The sequence below is a fragment of the Manis pentadactyla genome, chromosome 4 (genome assembly GCF_030020395.1).
Source record: "Manis pentadactyla isolate mManPen7 chromosome 4, mManPen7.hap1, whole genome shotgun sequence".
In the NCBI taxonomy this organism is placed as follows: Eukaryota; Metazoa; Chordata; class Mammalia; order Pholidota; family Manidae; genus Manis; species Manis pentadactyla.
In genome coordinates this window covers 152,440,676-152,460,741 of record NC_080022.1, presented here as the reverse complement: position 1 = coordinate 152,460,741, position 20,066 = coordinate 152,440,676, and the positions used below count along the sequence as shown (strand labels likewise).

The 20,066-nt window shown below is 43.0% G+C and overlaps 1 protein-coding gene across 2 annotated transcripts in view; it reads right to left on the bottom strand.

Moving 5' to 3' along the window:
- The window catches only part of LOC118914686 (leucine-rich repeat-containing protein 37B-like), a 37,414-nt gene extending 27,140 nt beyond the window's left edge, over positions 1-10,274 (bottom strand). For both annotated transcript variants that reach the window (XM_057501228.1, XM_057501229.1), the window contains exons 1-2: positions 10,156-10,274; positions 8,084-8,344 (exon numbers count right to left, since the gene is read on the bottom strand). In XM_057501228.1, the coding sequence (XP_057357211.1) occupies positions 8,084-8,118 (35 nt within the window). In that variant the 5' untranslated portion in view covers positions 8,119-8,344; positions 10,156-10,274. The remainder of the gene's footprint in view (positions 1-8,083; positions 8,345-10,155) is intronic.
- Between the last annotated feature and the right edge of the window lie 9,792 nt (positions 10,275-20,066).

Genomic DNA, 20,066 nt, shown 5'->3' with positions numbered 1-20,066 from the left:
TTCCCAGTTTGCACAGCTAATAAACATGTAACACGGGGCACAAACAATAGGGCATCTCCTCAGAAACTGAACTTCCTATCTGTCCAACTTCTCGGGCAGATAATGCCAGTTAATTACCTTGAAAGTAAGTATTTTTTCCTAAAATCACCTAGGTATCTCAAATGACTACTTCCAAAGAGAAAATGATAAACAACTAAACAGCAAAAATGGCAAAAATTTATCATCAACAACAAATATAAAGGAACACTGACTTCTTTATAAACGAAACACTTGGTTCAGTGCCCGCTGTTGAGATCTCTCCAGTAGTAAGAAGGAGAAGGGCAATTACAATTTAGAGGGACTAACATGGAAAGATCTCTCAGAGACAGTGCATAGGGAAACGCACAAATCACCGAGCAAGGAATAATCTATTACCTCACTGGGGGGAAATGCAAAGGGAAGAGACTGGAAGGGAGGACACACACCAAAATGGTAACAGGAGTTATCTTATGGGCGGTAGGCAGGGTGGACTGGGATTTCCACATTTTATCCTACATACTTCTGTGACTTTTTTCTTTTTTTAACACGGAGAATGTGTCCATAAATTACCTGTGCTTAAAAGAAGCTGTTTAATGCTTGACGTTCAACCACTAACTCTCTGGATGACTTTGAATCTTTCCCTTTAGCTTCTCTTCCCTAAGCAAAAAGTTCCCTATTTTTCAGGGCAGTCAGAAATAGCTCATACCTGTCTGCTCCTCTGCCTAGTGGAAATTTCCACCCAACCAGAAGCCTTCTGTGTGCCTTACGCTCACCGATAAAAGGCACCTACAACTGAACTCGTCTCCCACAAACGGGCTCTCCTTCCCAGCTGCTGTATTTCCCCCTGTTCTACCACCATCACTCTCCTCATCACTCAGGACAGAAACTTTAGAGTCAAATTTGATTTTCCTCTTTTCCTGCACATCCCACCCTCCAGCTCTAGTCGGTCACTTAGGAAGTCCTACTGACTCTTCTTTTGTCACGCTCTCAGGATTTTCTTTCTACTCCCAGCGCTACCATTCTGATTCAGCCCCTTTTCACTTCACTCCTAGGGTTTGCTAGTACATTTGGTCTCCCTGAATCAAGCTCTCCTCTCTAGATCACGCTACATATGGAATCTAAAACAATCCCCCTGCTTTAATCATTTGTCTGTCTTGCTTGAAAACTTTCAATGGCTCTCCATCCTCATACTGCAACTTTCAAACCCCGATAGCTGAGAGTGAAGGTTTTTCAAAATCTTTCATTGCGTCCTAACCAGTTCTTTACAGCCAGACTGGTCTATGAAATCCTGATCACTCCTGCAGTCATGCCATTGCCTACACTAAACATTTTCCCCCCTATTTAACAAATTATACCTACTCTTTAAGTCCCAGCTAAAATTGTCACTTATCCAAAGCGGCTTTCCCTGACCTCCATATACCAGTGATTACAGGGTCTGGTGAATTACAGTACCTAGAGTCTGTATCTCTTTTAGTACTTAATTACCATCTCTCTTTTGATGCATATTGTTTCTTTCTACCTATCACTGTCATGTTCTGGAGACAATGTTTATACATCGGTGGCTCCCACAGTACTTAGCCCTGGGTTGTGCAAAAAATGGGTGCTATAAATAAAAAGCCAAGGAAAAGGTTTTGGGCACAACTGAGGGACCAAATAATAACAGTTAACACTCATATATACATTAGGCACATATAGAAGAGCTTTACGTGTATTAACCCATCTAAATCTCACAACAATCTTATGGAATGGTAACTACCATAATCCCCACTTTACAGATTAGGAAATTGAGTCACAAAGCTATTAAATGACAGACCTGGGTTCAAACTCAGGCAGTCTAGCTCCAGAATCTTTACTCTTAACCAGTGAAAGGAGGATAGGGACATGTTACTATAAAGAAGATGGACTAAAACTGATAGGAAAATGGTAGAATAGAGGTTAAAGACTTAAATTGCAGAACTAAAAAAAGCAGGTAAGGAAAAAGAATAAGGGCAATTACAAGTAAAAGAATGGAGAACGGAGAAATTAAGAAGGAAAAGGAAGACAAGGAATAATTAACAAAAGATAAAAACAAAATCAGGCAACACAGAGTATGGAAATGAGGGACCAGGAAGACCTTGAGGGACCAGGTCAGGCAGGATGCAGAGAACAAATGAAGAGAGGTGGTTCTTACAAGATCGAGAAGGTGCCATTGTGAGCGTTGGGCTCTGGCACGGGCACACTCTGGAGCTTCTGCTCTGGGCTGAGACCTACGCATGCCAGCGTCTCATCTGTGCAGCTACAGAGCTCACATATGTTGTTTGTGGTGGTGTTCACCACTGAATTCTGAGTCAGTTATGGAAAACCTGTCTCAGATGGCTCTGGCTCCTGAGGTCCGGAAACGTCCAGGTCCACAGGTGCAGCTGTGACCTGAGTCAGGTTTGGACGCTGACTGGGAACCTGCCCGGGATGTGGAAGTGTCCCCTGAGGGCGCGCTGAAGATGGAGCTAGGGCTTCCTCCTGGACTGGAGGCTCAGCCTCTTCAGGAGTGTAGGAAGGCTCAGCCAGGGCCACCTGCCGGTTTGTGTAGTTCTCATCCATCTCCGGGGGCTCTGGAGGCTGAGTCGAAACCTCCTGCTTCAATGGAAGTGGTTCTAGCTCTTCAGGGGACTCTGGATGCTGATCCTGGGAATCCACCTGGGGAGAAAAGATTCAGCCTCCTCAACTTTCTGTCCATGATGAATGGGGACACTTTTCTGGGAGAAAGCTTCAACTTCCACAGTGGCCTCTGGAGGTTGATGTGGGCGACCTAGAAACTCTACAGGTAGCTTCTCCTTAGCACAGACAACATCCCTATTGGGAGCTAAATAATCATCTTGCAATTGTTGTTTTAGATGTTTCTCTGCAAATCAGCCTGGAGTTCCAATAAGAACTTTGGTAAGCCGTCGATACTGAGCTAGATCTTTCTTTGAGTTTGGAAGTGAAACAATAAACTTTGTTGGTTGTGAACTATCACTACCTAGAGGTGGAACAAGTATTTCAAATGACTGGTGTTCAGCCTGATCTACATTTATAGTTTTAGTCTCAGTTTTGAGTCAAGGAGGCAGATCTAGGACCTGATTCTGGTCTCAACTTACCAGCGGAACCACCTCTGGCTGACTTTCATGCTGGTCAGGCTTGTCCCAAAGATTTGGTCCTGGGGGCAGCTCTCCAGCTGGACCTGTGTACCAGAAAGGAACTACAGGATGCATCACTTGTTGACGTGGATGGGGAAATTCAAGAGGGAGATTGGAGGGATCTGAAGACCAGGACTTGGTTGGCCCTGGGTGTATGGGGGTCAGTTGCACAGGATCCAGGGCCCAACCCGGAGGCTGGGCTGCCTGGACAGGCAGCCACAATGGTAGCAACACAAGAAGCCACGGGGCCCAGAAACGCAGCCAGGACATGGCAGCAAAGACTCCAGGGCACAGTGAGCCAGAGGACCAGAGCAGCTGCCTTAAGCCAGAGCAGAACCATTATGACAGCTCTCTGATGCTCACATATCCTTGGCAACTGCGTGCCCCTCCCCTGCCTAGTCCCACCTTTCATTTATGACACGTTAGGCTCAGGCTGAGATCAGCTCCACGCCACCTGAGCGAGTCCTTTCTCAGAATCATGGAGTCCAAGCGTCCCCTCCCCAAGCAAAGGCTACAGACACCTCCCTCCAGGTCCCCCTTCCCACTGACAGAGACAGGATTTGGGCTGCACATCTGGGTGGCCCTGGCTACTGGCAGCCCAGGGATAGTGGCTGTTGGTTAAGAGAAGGGTAAGGGTGGAGGTGGTGCAGTTTCCCAAGGAAGCCACTGGGTCTGGCATCATAACTGATACCAAGTAATTGTTTTGTAATCTTTCCAATACCATCTGTAATATCTGAGTGGCTCTGTGAAACTGTCACAGGATAGAAGCAAGCAGATCATAGTCTTCAAATTAAAGAATGTCCAACAGGTAATCATTGAAGTCACAGGGAATAGAGCCAGTATTGAAGGGGTGTTCAACAGGGTACAGAAGTGGAGTCACATCTGAGGAGAGTCATCGAATTTAATCAAGGTTAAATCAAGGAGGAAAGGAATATGGGTAAGAATAGGCAGTAAGGTCAGTAGCAAATAGCCAAATCAAGAACAATCAGAGAAGGTTTATGGAATCATACAATTATAAAGTGAAAGGTTTGCAAAATCTAAGCCTCACTCATTTATTTAAAGGAATTGAAATGGTCCTTGATAAAGAAATTGGTGGTCGAATTTAGGTGCATAATGAAATGTAATTCTGGAGCTCTGGGAAAGTGAAATTGGACGGCACAATATGGAGTAAGATTTCTACAATGTATTGGAGAACTTTTTAACTGTTTTCTGCAAACTGAAGGCAGTTCTGAATACACACTTTGAGAGTGATGACTATGACTATGAAGCTTCCTGTATGTTACAACTGATGAAAGAGTTTGTCAAGCTCACACATTCTAAATCCACATGATAGTAAACATAAGACATCTCTTGTGAAGATTTCTTAAGGGGTAGCATGAAATGGCATGGGGTGTATCATCAGTATATTTGGGTTTGACTTCTAGTTTCCAGTTATTGTTATGAACCTTAACTAAGTTACTTAACCATCCCGAGTTCAAGTTTCTTCACCTACAAAAAAAAGGGTGGAAGGAGAAGCGAAGGATCAGTGTAGCAATGGAGCTGAAAGCATTCTGTAAACCAGAGTGCTGTGCAAATGCTGGCCTATGAATTATTGAACTCAGCACTTCATCCCAGTGGAGCTAGGAATTGGACCCACCAACACTCGAGCTTTCTCAAAAAGCTGCTTCTGATCACATGCCTTTTGGGCTCGTGGGCAGCCCTTGCTGAGTGAAACTTTATGATGGCATAGAAACCAGGAGAGGCCACGGCAGCATTTGGGAAGGCTTGGACTGAATACGGAAGGCCAAACTGGGAGAATACTATGAACAGAGAATGCTATGCGGTGGTCCCATGCCAAGTACAGCACATGAAATTCCCCGTCCTGGAAACAGAATTCCCATCTCCTCATATTCCCCAGGTAATTGTGGAGAGCGTGCAACTCAAAACACTTATTTCATGAACAATTGTGTTTTCCTCTGAAATCCTAGGACTTGAGAAGCACTAGAAGGCAACACGTGCTGTTGAGAGCTTCCTCTCAAAAATCTGCCAGGGCCAGTGAATTGCTGAGGTTCGCTCAAGAAAAAGATTCCTCTCAGCGGACACTACAAGGCGGGTGAGGGCTAAGGCGGGACTCCTGGTGTCCTGGTCACCAGAGGGGCGGCTTTCCCCATCTCCCCCGTCTATCCTGGCCCAGCTCACAGGCAAGACCTGAGTCGCGGTTCCAGAGCTCAGCTCACACACACGTAAGGTTTTGTTATTTCCAGTGACAACCGCAAAAGGTACCGACACCATACTTCAGTCATTGCGCATGCGCGGCCAAGGCTTAGGCAGTACTGCGCCAGTGTAACGTGCGCCTGTGCTTCGTAAAAAGTGGATCGAGGAGGAGCTGGCGCGGCAGGGCCGGTCTACAAGGCAGCCCCGTGAGCCGCAGGGCCCAGGGGCGCGCCCAGCGCCCCTGGGTAAGACAGCCATCGGGCGTCCCGGGGAGGTGGGGGTGGGGGTGGACTGTGCCAGTCAGCTCGCGGCCACCGCTGTCCGGCGCGGGGTTGTCCCCAGCGGCCTGGGGTTGTCCCCAGCGGCCTGGCCACGGCCAGCGGGAGTTGCGGCTGTAGCTGCAGCCATGGCCACCTTAAGGGGTATGGCATGCGCGCCAGGCAGAGCAGCGCTGGGAGGAGCGCCTGGCCAACCTCAGCCATGCTGCAAACGGAGTCGCTACGAGCTGCGCGGCTTCCCCCGCCAGTGTGCAGGAGCGCCCGCCAGGGAAGTGCGAGGTTGGATTGCTTGGCTGGCAGGAAGCACTACGTGTTTTACGTCTTGCTGATCCTGCGCGTGACTTTCCTCCGCGTCTGCTGCGCCTCAGCCAGGTATGCCTCTATCGGGGTAGAGCTACTTTGCCTCGCTTTACTGCTTTGTGGCATTCAGCATCATTGACTTTGGGGATCTCTGTCAGCAGCCAGAATGCCCAGTATGAAAGCCAAGACCTCTACTGCCTCGCCAAATTTGTCTTCATCCTCATTGGCGTCTGCTGCACCGACTCCTTCTTCAGTGTCCTCTCTGTCCTCATCAAACACTCTGTGAACTGATTCCTGAGGAAAATGGATTGTGCGTTCCACCAGCAATGCCAAAGACGACCCTGGTGGTCACGGACGAACATGGTGATGCTGGACAACATCAGAACCAGCGCAACATCTCCACAGAAACAGATGGAGTGACGGAGAGTGACACGGGCTGGCAGCGTCCCTTGAGGGGAGGATCTCCGTGAAGGGCTTTTTGGCAGCAACAAGGTGTCAGTAGCCATCCTCCAGACGCAGCTGTCTGAAACAGTCAACAGTTGCCCCCACCAGGCCAGCACGCTGTCCAGGTGTTGGGGCAGCATTGTGTATTTTCCTCGGTTCTTGTCCCCACCACAACAAAGAATTGAAGGGCAGAGTCACAGTAGTGAAGCGGGGTAAAAGTTTTATTTGAAGTTACTTAAAGAGAGAAAATGTGCAGGAGACCTTAGGGAGGAGACGCACCCTGAAAGGCTGGTGAAAGTTTAAGGTTACAGACATAGAAACTACAGGCGACCGCAGAGGGAGGTCTGCTGAAAAAGTTACAGTTATGCACTTAGAAAGTGCGGGCGACCCCAGAGAGAGGAGCGCTGTTGAAAGTCCAGGGAAAGGAAATCCCAGGGCAAAATACCTCTAAAAACCAAAATCAGTCAAAGGGAGAGATAAAGTTTAAAACCCGTTTATTGCTTACAAACTGCAGTCCAGGACCATCTTTCTCTGCTCCGAAAGAAGCCAACAAGCCAGCCAGCCCCCTCTCCTTAACCTCTCAGGTTCAGACACACCCTCGGTTACCCAGGTAATTATCAATTGATATCCTCCACTCCTGAGGACATGCAAATGCCCTAAAGCCATATTTCCACCGCTCATCGCCTATTGATACGCAGATGTACTAAAGCCAGGAGAAAGATTCTGGAAATATTACAATTTTACCCACAAGCACCCTGAAAGGTTGGGGGTTCCCCCTTTTAAGGATTTTTCAGGAATGTGACCACAGGCTGGGGGTCTTGTTAAGTGGTTCCTGAATATTTAAAATTAACTTAAGGAATTTACTACTCTTGATTTCTCCCTGAGTTGCCGGAGTCTTGGTCTGGGAGCATATCAAACAAGGCTCCTGCCCAGCCCCTAAGGTGGGCTGAGCCACTATCTGTTCGCTAAAGAGTTAAAAATATTACTTCTTAACTTCCTGGGTTTTAAAATGCAACCTTATCTTTTAAGATGTAAACCTTCCTGCCCTCTACTATGTTGTTTATGGCTGGGCCTGCATGCTAAATTAGTTGCCCAGGTTGCAAGCAATACCTGATTAGGGCCTGTGGGTAAAATTGTAATATTTCTAGAATATCTCATCTGGCTTTAGTACAGCTACATATCAACAGACGCTCAAGGGTGGGTTTCCCTATGCATGGCACTATGGACAACTCTGCTCTGAAGGAAGCCCCGAGCCAGACACATACTCAGAATCCCCTTGTCCCCCTTTCTTGAAGGGACTGGGAGAGGCTGTGAGTTCAGCCATTCAGAGTTCCAGGGAAAAATTAGGATCTCTAAGATTTTTATTTCCAAATGAGGAACAGATGAGCAGGAAATCAAGCCTTACCTAAACCTTTCCTCCTTTAGGCAGTTAAACCGCTAGAGCAAGACTAGTAAAGAAACAATGCAATGTATAGGCCACTTTTGTGAGTCACTTTTAAGACTGTAAAGATAAGGAGAAAGGCCTGAGGCTTCAGTTCCACATCCCTGGAAGATGGCTGTTTGCTGGAGCTGAGCTGAGATTTCTAAAGCTGGGCTTGAAGAGGCTGAAAACAGCTCCTGAATGAGCCCAGCCCCAGCAGAGCTGAGCCGGATGTGTCTCCTTGGCTTCCAGACCCCCAGGACACTCCTTGCTCTTACCTGTCCCCACTGGTTTCTGCCAGCCTGTTGTTCATGATGGCCAACGCTTCCTAGTTGTCCAGAACAGCTCCACTGTGACTCACTGTGCAGGCTAGCCTCCCAGCAGCACTCAACATTTTAAAATTAGTGTTCATGTCTCCTTCCCAGCGGGCAGCTTCTTCAGTGGAAGAAAGTAATTTCATTTCCTTATTTATTCATTCATTCACTCAGTCAACAGACTATCAATCTCCTCCTGTTGTATGCCAAGAACTGTGCTTGATTCTGGAAATGAGAAAAGACACAGTTCCTTCAAACACTTAAAGATCTTATAAACTAGCGATATAAGAAGATGCACAAACAAATCAAAGCTTCCACACACCTTGAGAATTCACTGTCCCTGTGTTAGGCAGGAAAACAGATATGAGCAGGGTGGGAAGAGAATAAGGCCAGGAGAGCCCACTAAAAAGAACCAGAGTTAACCAGTTAAAGCTCAAACAGCCAGGAGTAACTTGGCCTGGAATGTTTGAATATTCCCCAGATAAAGGAGGGTACCTCAGTATAGCCCATGTCTTATTGTGTTAATGACACAGGCCCAGCTTAATTTTTAACTTCACATACATGCTGTTTTTTCTCCTTCGGCCCTAATCAAGTAATTTGCAAACTGGGAAACTTATTTAGCATGCAGCCCATCTGTAAACAACAGTAAAAGGCAGGAAGTTAAGAAGTAAGATTCTTAACTTACTCTTTAGGAACACAAAAACTCAGCCCACCTTGCGGGCAGGGCAGGCGGTCTTGTCTGATATGCTCCCAGACCAAGACCCTGGTTATCACAGGGAGAAATCAGAGCAGTAGATTTCTTTAGTTAATTTTAAATATTCAGGGACCACTTAACAACTCTGCACCCCTGCCCGTGGTCACATTCCTGAAAAATACTTAGAAGGGGAACCCCCAACCCTTCAGGGGGGTCCTCTCTTTGAGGTCGCCTGCACTTTCTGAGTGCGTAACTTTTTCCCCAGCCTTTCAGTGCACTCCTCTCCTCTCCGAGGTCACCTGCTGCATTTTTTCTCTCTTTAAGTAACTTGAAATAGAACTTCTACTCTGCTTCACAACTGTGTCTCTGTCCTTCAATTCCTTATTGCGGTGGGGACAAGGACCGAGGAAAATACACAATGCTCCCCCAACACTAGCAATTAGTCTTTTCCTTTTGAACTTTAGACATTTAAATTTCCTGACACTGTGTGAGAAAAGTCCACCAGAGATGCAATCTTTTTACTTAAGACTGTTTTCTTGAGTTTTAATATGCAGCAAATCAAAGTATGACTCATTAAGCCATTAACAGTCTAGCATGAAATCCTTAAAAAAAATTCCCTGATTTTCCTATGTGACTCTGTTGAAGTGTGTGTGTGTGTTTTACATGTGGGGGTGGGATAATGTGGGAAGCTGGGAGGCAGGGTGAGAAGGAGAGAGATTTGAAAAAATCAAGAGTAGGTACAAGTAGGGCTCCAACACTGGGGTTCTGGGTGTCCTAATAGCTACTCTGCAGAGGACACACAAAAGGGAAAATAAATTCTCAAGATCTTTATTTTAATCCTAGAATGTTAACAAAAGAAAAACAATTTCATAAAATCTATTCCATCTTATCATACAACTATGCCCTTCCTTCAATTTTGATACTAAAAATTGTTTTATGAAGAGATGCTGATAGAGAATAGCTGTTTTAATACTTGGACATTAAACTACAAAGTTGAGATTCTTATCATGGTCTTAATATTTTTGACATTTTACTGGTCTGTGAAATCCAAAAGTCTGGGAATGTGAATAGTCAAATCTCTCATTTTATAGGAGCTCCCCATGGGGAGTCATGTTCTCATGGCGCAAGGACCTATGTAGATGAATAAGGGAAAGGGGTTACTCCATCCCCTAGCACTCTGAACATAGTGGATAGAATAGGGTCTAGGTCACTGCTTACTTCTTTGACTAAATTCCTCCAAAAAACCAGTTTTCCCTTCTGCCTTGGTATTCTAACATGGATAGTTTCAGAGTTTGTCCTATTTTAAATTTATTTTCACTGCCTGCTTTGGACATTTTCTTACCTAAGCTGTTAGGATTTCATACATTCAGGAGGAAATGATACAGTGATGACATGCTTCAGTCCTCAATTCTTCTCTGTCTCAGTAAATTGAAAGGAAAAATGGTCCATCTGTCTGGACCTGTATAGAAAAATTTGGAGAAAAATAAAACAGGAAAGAAATGTTCCATTATTTTGTGAAATAATCTACCTTTAATCTGTCCCACAGCTCAGCGGCAAAAGGCTTCTGCAAAAATAAACTTGAGTTTTCCTCCTCAAATAATATGTTTTTTCAATGATTTAGATAAATATTTCTTAAACTTTGACTCAAGGTAGATTCTGAAGCTAATCAAAACAGTCGCTACATTTCACTTCCATAAAGATAAGCCTCTGAGCATCAAAAGGGCAATGGACTAGGAGTCAGCACACCTTTCATCAGTAAAATGAGGGAACTGAGCCAAAATGTAAATAATCTCTAGTGCAAAACATTCACTGTGAATCAAAAACCATTTTTATTGCGGTCTGTGGAAAAGCCAGTTGCTGTAGAGTCCCCCAGGTCTGAGATGTTGAGTCAGTTCTCACACATTTTCCCGACACAATCTTGATGAAGCAAATACTGCACTAAAGACAGGAGGAGGAAGAAGGAGAACACAGAGTGGCCCCATATTTTTATTTCACTAGCAATAAACACACTGATACAAGGGCTTCATAGTTGAGAGTAAACACTGAGGTGATGGGTACAAGGCCATGGATGAGCTACGAGGAAGGAGTGGTTAGAGAACTAAGATAATTTCAGAGGAAGTATAACCAACGTGGCTGAAGTGTTTTGGCTGCATATTGCCTGAGAGTCATTCTTCATTCTCCATAACATTCAGGCCCACGTGAAAGTGGGCAGGGGAATATGGGGAAGTGAAGGACCTTGCTTGCACAGAGCCCACCAGTGATCTCAGAGGTTTTAATACCACCAATTTATTTTCAAAGCAGATATTCAAATCCTCAAAGTTTGAGGTACTGTACTTAACCAGACATGTGACAGTCACATTCACTGTCTTCATAACATTATCTTACTGAATATTAACTAGTGTTGCAAATGAAACAAGTTAATGGTACTAAACATACCTAGAGAACAGACTAGAAAAGGAATAGTGGGTAGGCGGAGCCAACATGGCGGCGTGAGTAGGACAGTGGGAATCTCCTCCCAAAAACATATATACTTTTGAAAATACAACAAACACAACTAGCCCTAAAAGAGAGACCAGAAGACGCAGGACAGTGGCCAGACTGCAGCTACACCAGCGAGAACCCAGCGACCGGTGAAAGGGGTAAGATACAAGCCCCGGCCCGGCGGGACCCGAGCGCCCCTCCCCCCAGCTCCCGGCGGGAGAAGAGCAGGCAGAGCGGGAGGGAGACGGAGCCCAGGACTGCCGAACACCCAGCCCCAGCCATCCGGGCCAGAGCGCAGACACAGTACATGCCCAGGGGGCCCTGGATACTGGGAGAACAGGGAGTAAGACCTCTGAGCGGGTGCTGAAGCTGATGCCCCTGTGACAAAGAAAAGCGGGGGCTTTTTGAAAGTCTTAAAGGGACAGGGACTTAACAGCTTGACGGAAAAAACCCAGGTCACAGTACAGCAGCTGGAAATTACAGGGAAAACCGGGTGCACTAACCCCCTGGGCAACAGCTCTGAGACCCCTCACGGAGGCAAACAGTCAAGCAGCCCCCCCATCCATCACCCCACCGGGCGCTGCGAAAGCAGAGAAGCAGCCTGAGACAAATTCCGCCCACAGAAAGGGAAATTTCTCCCTCCCGGCCAGGCAAGACACAAAGACCCACTCTACACGCAATTACCCAACACAAGCCACTAGGGGTCGCAGTTGCCCCAGTAAAGAAAGGCCAGTAGTAAGTGAAAATTTTGGCCCTCCCAGCTGACAGTCAATAGCACCTGTCAACATGAAAAGGCAAAAAAATATGATCCAGACAAGACTAACCCAGACAGCTTCGGCATCTGCTACATCTTCCCCTGAGAAGGAATCTGGGGAGATAGATTTAGCCAGTCTACCTGAAAAAGAATTCAAAACAAAAGTCATAACCATGCTGATGGACTTGCAGAGAAATATGCAAGAACTAAGGAAGGAGAATTCAGAAATAAAACAAGCTCTGGAAGGACTTCAAAACAGAATGGACGAGATGCAAGAGACCATTAATGGACTAGAAAACAGAGAACAGGAACGCAGAGAAGCTGATGCAGAGAGAGATAAAAGGATCTCCAGGAATGAAAGAATTTTAAGAGAGCTGAGTGATCAATATAAAAGAAATAATATAAGAATCATAGGCATTCCAGAAGAAGTAGAGAGAGAAAAGGGGATAGAAAATGTCTTTGAAGAAATAATTGCTGAAAATTTCCCCAAACTAGGGGAAGAAATGGCCTCTCAGACCACAGAGGTACACAGAACTCCCATGACAAGGGATCCAAGGAGGGCAACACCAAGACACATAATAATTAAAATGGCAAAGATCAAAGACAAGGACAAAGTATTACAAGCAGCCAGAGAGAAAAAAAAGGTTACCTACAAAGGAAAACCCATCAGGCTATCATCAGACTTCTCAACAGAAACCCTACAGGCCAGAAGAGAATGGCATGATACACTTAATGCAATGAAACAGAAGGGCCTCGAACCAAGACTACTGTATCCAGCACGAATATCATTTAAATATGAAGGAGGGATTAAACAATTCCCAGACAAGCAAAAGTTGAGGGAATTTGCCTCCCACAAACCACCTCTACAGGGCATCCTACAGGGACTGCTCTAGATGGGAGCACTCCTAAAAAGAGCACACAACAAAACACCCAACATATGAAGAAGGGAGGAGGAGGAATAAGAAGGGAGAGAAATAAAGAATCATCAGATTGTGTTTATAATAGCTCAACAAGCGAGTTAAGTTAGACAGTAAGACAGTAAAGAAGCTAACCCTAAACCTTTGGTAACCACAAACTTAAAGCCTGCAATGGCAATAAATTCATACCTTTCAATAATCACCCTAAATGTAAATGGACTGAATGCACCAATCAAAAGACACAGAGTAATAGAATGGATAAAAAAGCAAGATCCATCCATATGCTGCTTACAAGAGACTCACCTCAAACCCAAAGACGCGCACAGACTTAAAGTCAAGGGATGGAAAAAGATATTTCAAGCAAACAACAGAGAGAAGAAAGCAGGTGTTGCAATTCTGGTATCAGACAAAACAGACTTCAAAATAAAGAAAGTAACAAAAGACAAAGAAGGACATTACATAATGATAAAGGGCTCAGTCCATCAAGAGGATATAACCATTATAAATATATATGCACCCAATACAGGAGCACCAACATACCTGAAACAAATATTAACAGAACTAAAGGAGGAAATAGAATGCAATGCATTCATTCTAGGAGACTTCAACACACCATTCACTCCAAAGGACAGATCCACCAGACAGAAAATAAGTAAGGACACAGAGGCACTGAACAACACACTAGAACAGATGGACCTAATAGACATCTACAGAACTCTACATCCAAAAGCAACAGGATACACGTTCTTCTCAAGTGCACATGGAACATTCTCCAGAATAGACCACATACTAGGACACAAAAAGAGCCTCAGTAAATTCCAAAAGATTGAAATCCTACCAACCAACTTTTCAGACCACAAAGGCATTAAACTAGAAATAAACTGTTCAAAGAAAGCAAAAAGGCTCACAAACACATGGAGGCTAAACAACATGCTCCTAAATAATCAATGGATCAATGACCAAATCAAAATGGAGATCCAGCAATATATGGAAACAAATGACAACAACAACACTAAGCCCCAACTTCTGTGGGACGCAGCAAAAGCAGTCTTAAGAGGAAAGTATATAGCACTCCAAGCATATTTAAAAAAGGAAGAGCAATCCCAAATGAACGGTCTAATGTCACAACTATCAAAATTGGAAAAAGAAGAACAAATGAGGCCTAAGGTCAGCAGAAGGAGGGACATAATAAAGATCAGAGAAGAAATAAATAAAATTGAGAAGAATAAAACAATAGCAAAAATCAATGAAACCAAGAGCTGGTTCTTCGAGAAAATAAACAAAATAGATAAGCCTCTAGCCAGACTTATTAAGAGGAAAAGAGAGTCAACACAAATGAACAGTATCAGAAATGAGAAAGGAAAAATCACAACAGATCCCGCAGAAATACAAAGAATTATTAGAGACTACTATGAAAACCTATATGCTAACAAGCTGGGAAACCTAGGAGAAATGGACAACTTCCTAGAAAAATACAACCTTCCAAGACTGACCCAAAAAGAAACAGAAAATCTAAACAGACCAATTACCAGCAACGAAATTGAAGCGGTAATCAAAAAACTACCAAAGAACAAAACCCCCGGGCCAGATGGATTTACCTCGGAATTTTATCAGACATACAGGGAAGACATAATACCCATTCTCCTTAAAGTTTTCCAAGAAATAGAAGAGGAGGGGATACTCCCAAACTCATTCTATGAAGCTAACATCACCCTAATACCAAAACCAGGCAAAGACACCACCAAAAAAGAAAACTATAGACCAATATCCCTGATGAACGTAGATGCAAAAATACTCAACAAAATTTTAGCAAACCGAATTCAAAAATACATCAAAACCATCGTACATCATGACCAAGTGGGATTCATCCCAGGGATGCAAGGATGGCACAACATTCGAAAGTCCATCAATATCATCCACCACATCAACAAAAAGAAAGACAAAAACCACATGATCATCTCCATAGATGCTGAAAAAGCATTTGACAAAGTTCAACATCCATTCATGATAAAAACTCTCAGCAAAATGGGAATAGAGGGCAAGTACCTCAACATAATAAAGGCCATCTATGAAAAACCCACAGCCAACATTATATTGAATAGCGAGAAGCTGAAAGCATTTCCGCTGAGATCGGGAACTAGACAGGGATGCCCACTCTCCCCACTGTTATTTAACATTGTACTAGAGGTTCTAGCCACGGCAATCAGACAAAACAAAAAAATACAAGGAATCCAGATTGGCAAAGAAGAAGTCAAACTGTCACTATTTGCAGATGACATGATACTGTACATAAAAAACCCTAAAGACTCCACCCCAGAACTACTAGAACTGATATCGGAATACAGCAAAGTTGGAGGATACAAACTCAACACACAGAAATCTGTGGCTTTCCTATATACCAACAATGAACCAACAGAAAGAGAAATCAGGAAAACAACTCCATTCACAATTGCATCAAAAAAAATAAACTACCTAGGAATAAACCTAACCAAAGAAGTGAAAGACTTATATTCTGAAAACTACAAGTCACTCTTAAAAGAAATTAAAGGGGACACTAACAGATGGAAACGCATCCCATGCTCATGGCTAGGAAGAATTAATATCGTCAAAATGGCCATCCTGCCCAAAGCAATATACAGATTTGATGCAATCCCTATGAAACTACCAGCAACATTCTTCAATGAACTGGATCAAATAATTCAAAAATTCATATGGAACCACCAAAGACCCCGAATAGCCAAAGCAATCCTGAGAAAGAAGAATAAAGTAGGGGGGATCTCACTCCCCAACTTCAAGCTCTATTATAAAGCCATAGTAATCAAGACAATTTGGTACTGGCACAAGAACAGAGCCACAGACCAATGGAACAGACTAGAGAATCCAGACATTAACTCAGACATATATGGTCAATTAATATTTGATAAAGGAGCCATGGACATACAATGGCGAAATGACAGTCTCTTCAACAGATGGTGCTGGCAAAACTGGACAGCTACATGTAGGAGAATGAAACTGGACCATCGTCTAACCCCATATACAAAAGTAAACTCAAAATGGATCAAAGACCTGAATGTAAGTCATGAAACCATTAAACTCTTGGAAGAAAACATAGGCACAAACCTCTTAGACATAAACATGAGTGACCTCTTCTTGAACATATCTCCCCGGGCAAGGAAAACAACAGCAAAAATGAACAAGTGGGACTATATTAAGCTGAAAAGCTTCTGTACAGCAAAAGACACCATCAATAGAACAAAAAGAAACCCTACAGTATGGGAGAATATCTTTGAAAATGACACATCCGATAAAGGCTTGACGTCCAGAATATATAAAGAGCTCACACGCCTCAACAAACAAAAAACAAATAACCCAATTAAAAAATGGGCAAAGGAACTGAACAGACGGTTCTCCAAAAAAGAAATACAGATGGCCAACAGACACATGAAAAGATGCTCCACATCGCTAATTATCAGAGAAATGCAAATTAAAACTACAATGAGGTATCACCTCACACCAGTAAGGATGGCTGCCATCCAAAAGACAAACAACAACAAATGTTGGCGAGGCTGTGGAGAAAGGGGAACCCTCCTACACTGCTGGTGGGAATGTAAACTTGTTCAACCATTGTGGAAAGCAGTATGGAGGTACATCAAAATGCTCAAAACAGACTTACCATTTGACCCAGGAATTGCACTCCTAGGAATTTACCCTAAGAATGCAGCAATCAAGTATGAGAAAGATCAGTGCACCCCTATGTTTATCGCAGCACTATTTACAATAGCCAAGAATTGGAAGCAACCTAAATGTCCATCGATAGATGAATGGATAAAGAAGATGTGGTACATATACACAATGGAATACTACTCAGCCATAAGAAAAGGGCAAATCCAACCATTTGCAGCAACATGGATGGAGCTGGAGGGTATTTTGCTCAGTGAAACAAGCCAAGCAGAGAAAGAGAAATACCAAATGATTTCACTCATCTGTGGAATATAAGAACAAAGGAAAAACTGAAGGAACAAAACAGCAGCAGAATCACAGAACTCAAGAATGGACTAACAGGTACCAAAGGGAAAGGGACTGGGGAGGATGGGTGGGTAGGGAGGGATAAGGGGGGGAGAAGTAGGGGGGTATTAAGATTAGCATCCATAGCGGGGTGGGAGAAAGGGGAGGGCTGTACAACACAGAGAAGACAAGTAGTGATTCTACAACAGGTTGCTACGCTGATGGACAGTGACTGTAAAGGAGTATATAGGGGGGACCTGGTATAGGGGAGAGCCTAGTAAACAAAGTATTCGTCATGTAAGTGTAGATTAATGATTAAAAAAAAAAAAATGCAGTTCCTATGTGGTGACCTCTAATGAGTTCTACACAATGATATAAAGGACATATAAAAGTGTAGGCAAAGGGTCTGTTTGTGTTTATACAGAGGATCAAAGCCTAATTTGGCTACCCCGAAAATGAACTAAGAAACGATATGAAAGAGAACTTCCAACATCAGCACTCTCGGGAAGACTCATGCCAGAAGATGATCATCAAAAAACCCCAACAAAGATCCACGCACTGCTACAGCTGTAGATGCACTCATCCCACCAGCTCCTGGACTTGCCATGGGAATGAAGGAGATATCTAAGCTGGCCTGTGCATACAGTAAAACAACAAATGTGACTGGATCTATACTGTTGGAACTCAACCAAGAATTAGGAGAAGTGCAAATTGTAGCGCTCCAAAATCTTACAACTACAGACTATTTACTGTTAAAAGAACATATGGGATGTGAACATTCCCCAGGAATGGGTTGTTTTAATTTGTCTGATTTCTCTCAGACTACTCAAATTCAGTTAGATAATAACCATCATATCATTGATAAGTTTTCACAAATGCCTAGGGTGCCTAACTGGTTTTCTTGGTTTCACTGGAGATGGCTGGTAATTACAGGTATGCTTTGGTTATGTAACTATACTCCTATTATGTCAATGTGTGTGCGCAATTTAAGTAGTAGCTTAAAATCTATACATGCTGAAGTTACTCTACAAGAAGATATGTCAAAGAAATAATCAATCTTCCCAGGTTTTCTGCCGCCTGCTACTTCTATAGCTTTTCTTCTTCCTTCCTAATTACAACCCTTAAATAGAATTCATGCCTCATATCAAATTTACCAAGTATCATAATTCGTCCAAGTGGTAAAGATACCTCAAGACAAATGCTGGGCATAGAAGCTACAGGGCATAAATATGCAAAGAAATAAAAAGCTAACCATTTCAAACAATAAGGCTTCTCTCTCACTTACCAACTTTACATTTCCCTGTATGGCCCCGGAAGATGACTGGTTAGCCAGAGACGGGTAAGATTCCTCAAGGGAGGAACAACCTAAGACAGGCACAGTGGCAGGGGGGTCATCAGGTGAGAAATTGGGGATCAACAGAAGTGAGGCTTAGAACCTCACCCCCCCTGTTCTGAGAGAAATCTTCTGCATATGTGGATGTTTTATTGCCCTTGTCTAGCTTGGATTAACACATAGTCTACAGGCACACACCTGATCATCTACATTTGCTCTCTTACAACACTAAACTATGTTTTCTACCTTTATGTTGTATCTACCTACCACTTCAGCATCTTATTAAAAATAATAAAGAGAGAAATGTGGTATCCACATATAAATCAAGTATAAAAATCAAATGTGTATTCATATTTGAACTGACTGTTTATAGTTCATAATGCATGAGCAAAACCAAAAGTTTCTGTGATGACTGCCCTTGTACTGTTCACCATGTAACTTATTCACTATGTAAGAATTTGTTCTACATGTAAGAACTTGTTCGTTATGCTTCAGAAGATTGGAGACTGACGAAAATTAGGCTTGGGGTGGATTAATGATTGTGCATTGAGCATTGACTCCCCTATACAGAATTTTATTGTTGTTAACAACCATTTGATCAATAAATATGAGAGATGCCCTAACAACAACAACCAAGAAAAAGTACACACTTCCAATTGTAAAATAAATAAGCAACCGGGATGTAATGTATAGCATAAGGAATATAGTCAAAATATTGTAACAACTTGGTATGGTGATAGCTGGTACTTAGAATTATCATGTATATAAATGTTGAATCACTGTGTTGTACACCTGAAACTAATGTAATGTAATACTGTGTGTCAACTACCCTTCAATAAAAAATAATTATCTTAAAAAAAAAAAAAAAAAAAAAAAAAAGAAAAGGAATAGTGGACTTCCCAGAGCAGAACAAACAGCAGGGCTCCCAGCCTCACCACTGACTCCCTCTCAACTTTGTCCTGGAAGAGTCTGGGTCTTCACTCTCCTTTCTTCCATCTACTGACATTTTTGGTCTTCTGGCGACCAGTGCACTAAATAGTATAGCATGGTTCTTTTTTTAAAAATTGAGATACAACCCACATAACATAAAATGCATCATTATAAAGCATACAATTCCAGTGTTTTTTTAGTATATCCACAAGGTTGTACAGTAACCACCACTATCCAATTCCAGGACATTTTCATCACCCCTAAAAAGAAATCCCATGTCCATTAGCTGTTACTCCCCTTTTTCCCCTCCTGCTAGGACCTGGCAACTATTAATTTACTTTCTGTCTGTATGGATTTGCCTGTTCTGGACATTTCATATAAAGGAAACATACACACCCATATATCAATGGAACAGATTAGAAAGCCCAGATATAAACCCACACATATATGGTCAATTAATATACCGTAAAGGAGCCATGAATATACAATGGAGAAGATACAGCCTCTTCAATAACTGGTGTTGGGAGAACTGGAAAGCTACATGTAACAGAATGAAATTGGATCATTAACTCCATAAATAAAAGTAAACTCAAAATTGGATTAAAAACCTAAATATATAACATGAAACCATAATAAAACTCTTAGAAGAAAACAGCCAAAAATCTCTTGAGCATTTATATTCCTGGAGGCCGTTGGTGCCATGTATTGTGACTAAATGGAAATGTTGTCATAATGTGGAAGAGATAAGCTTTTCTTAATTTTTTTTATTAAAGTATCATTGATGAACAATCTTATGCTGGTTTCAAATACACAATGCCATGGTTCAACATTTA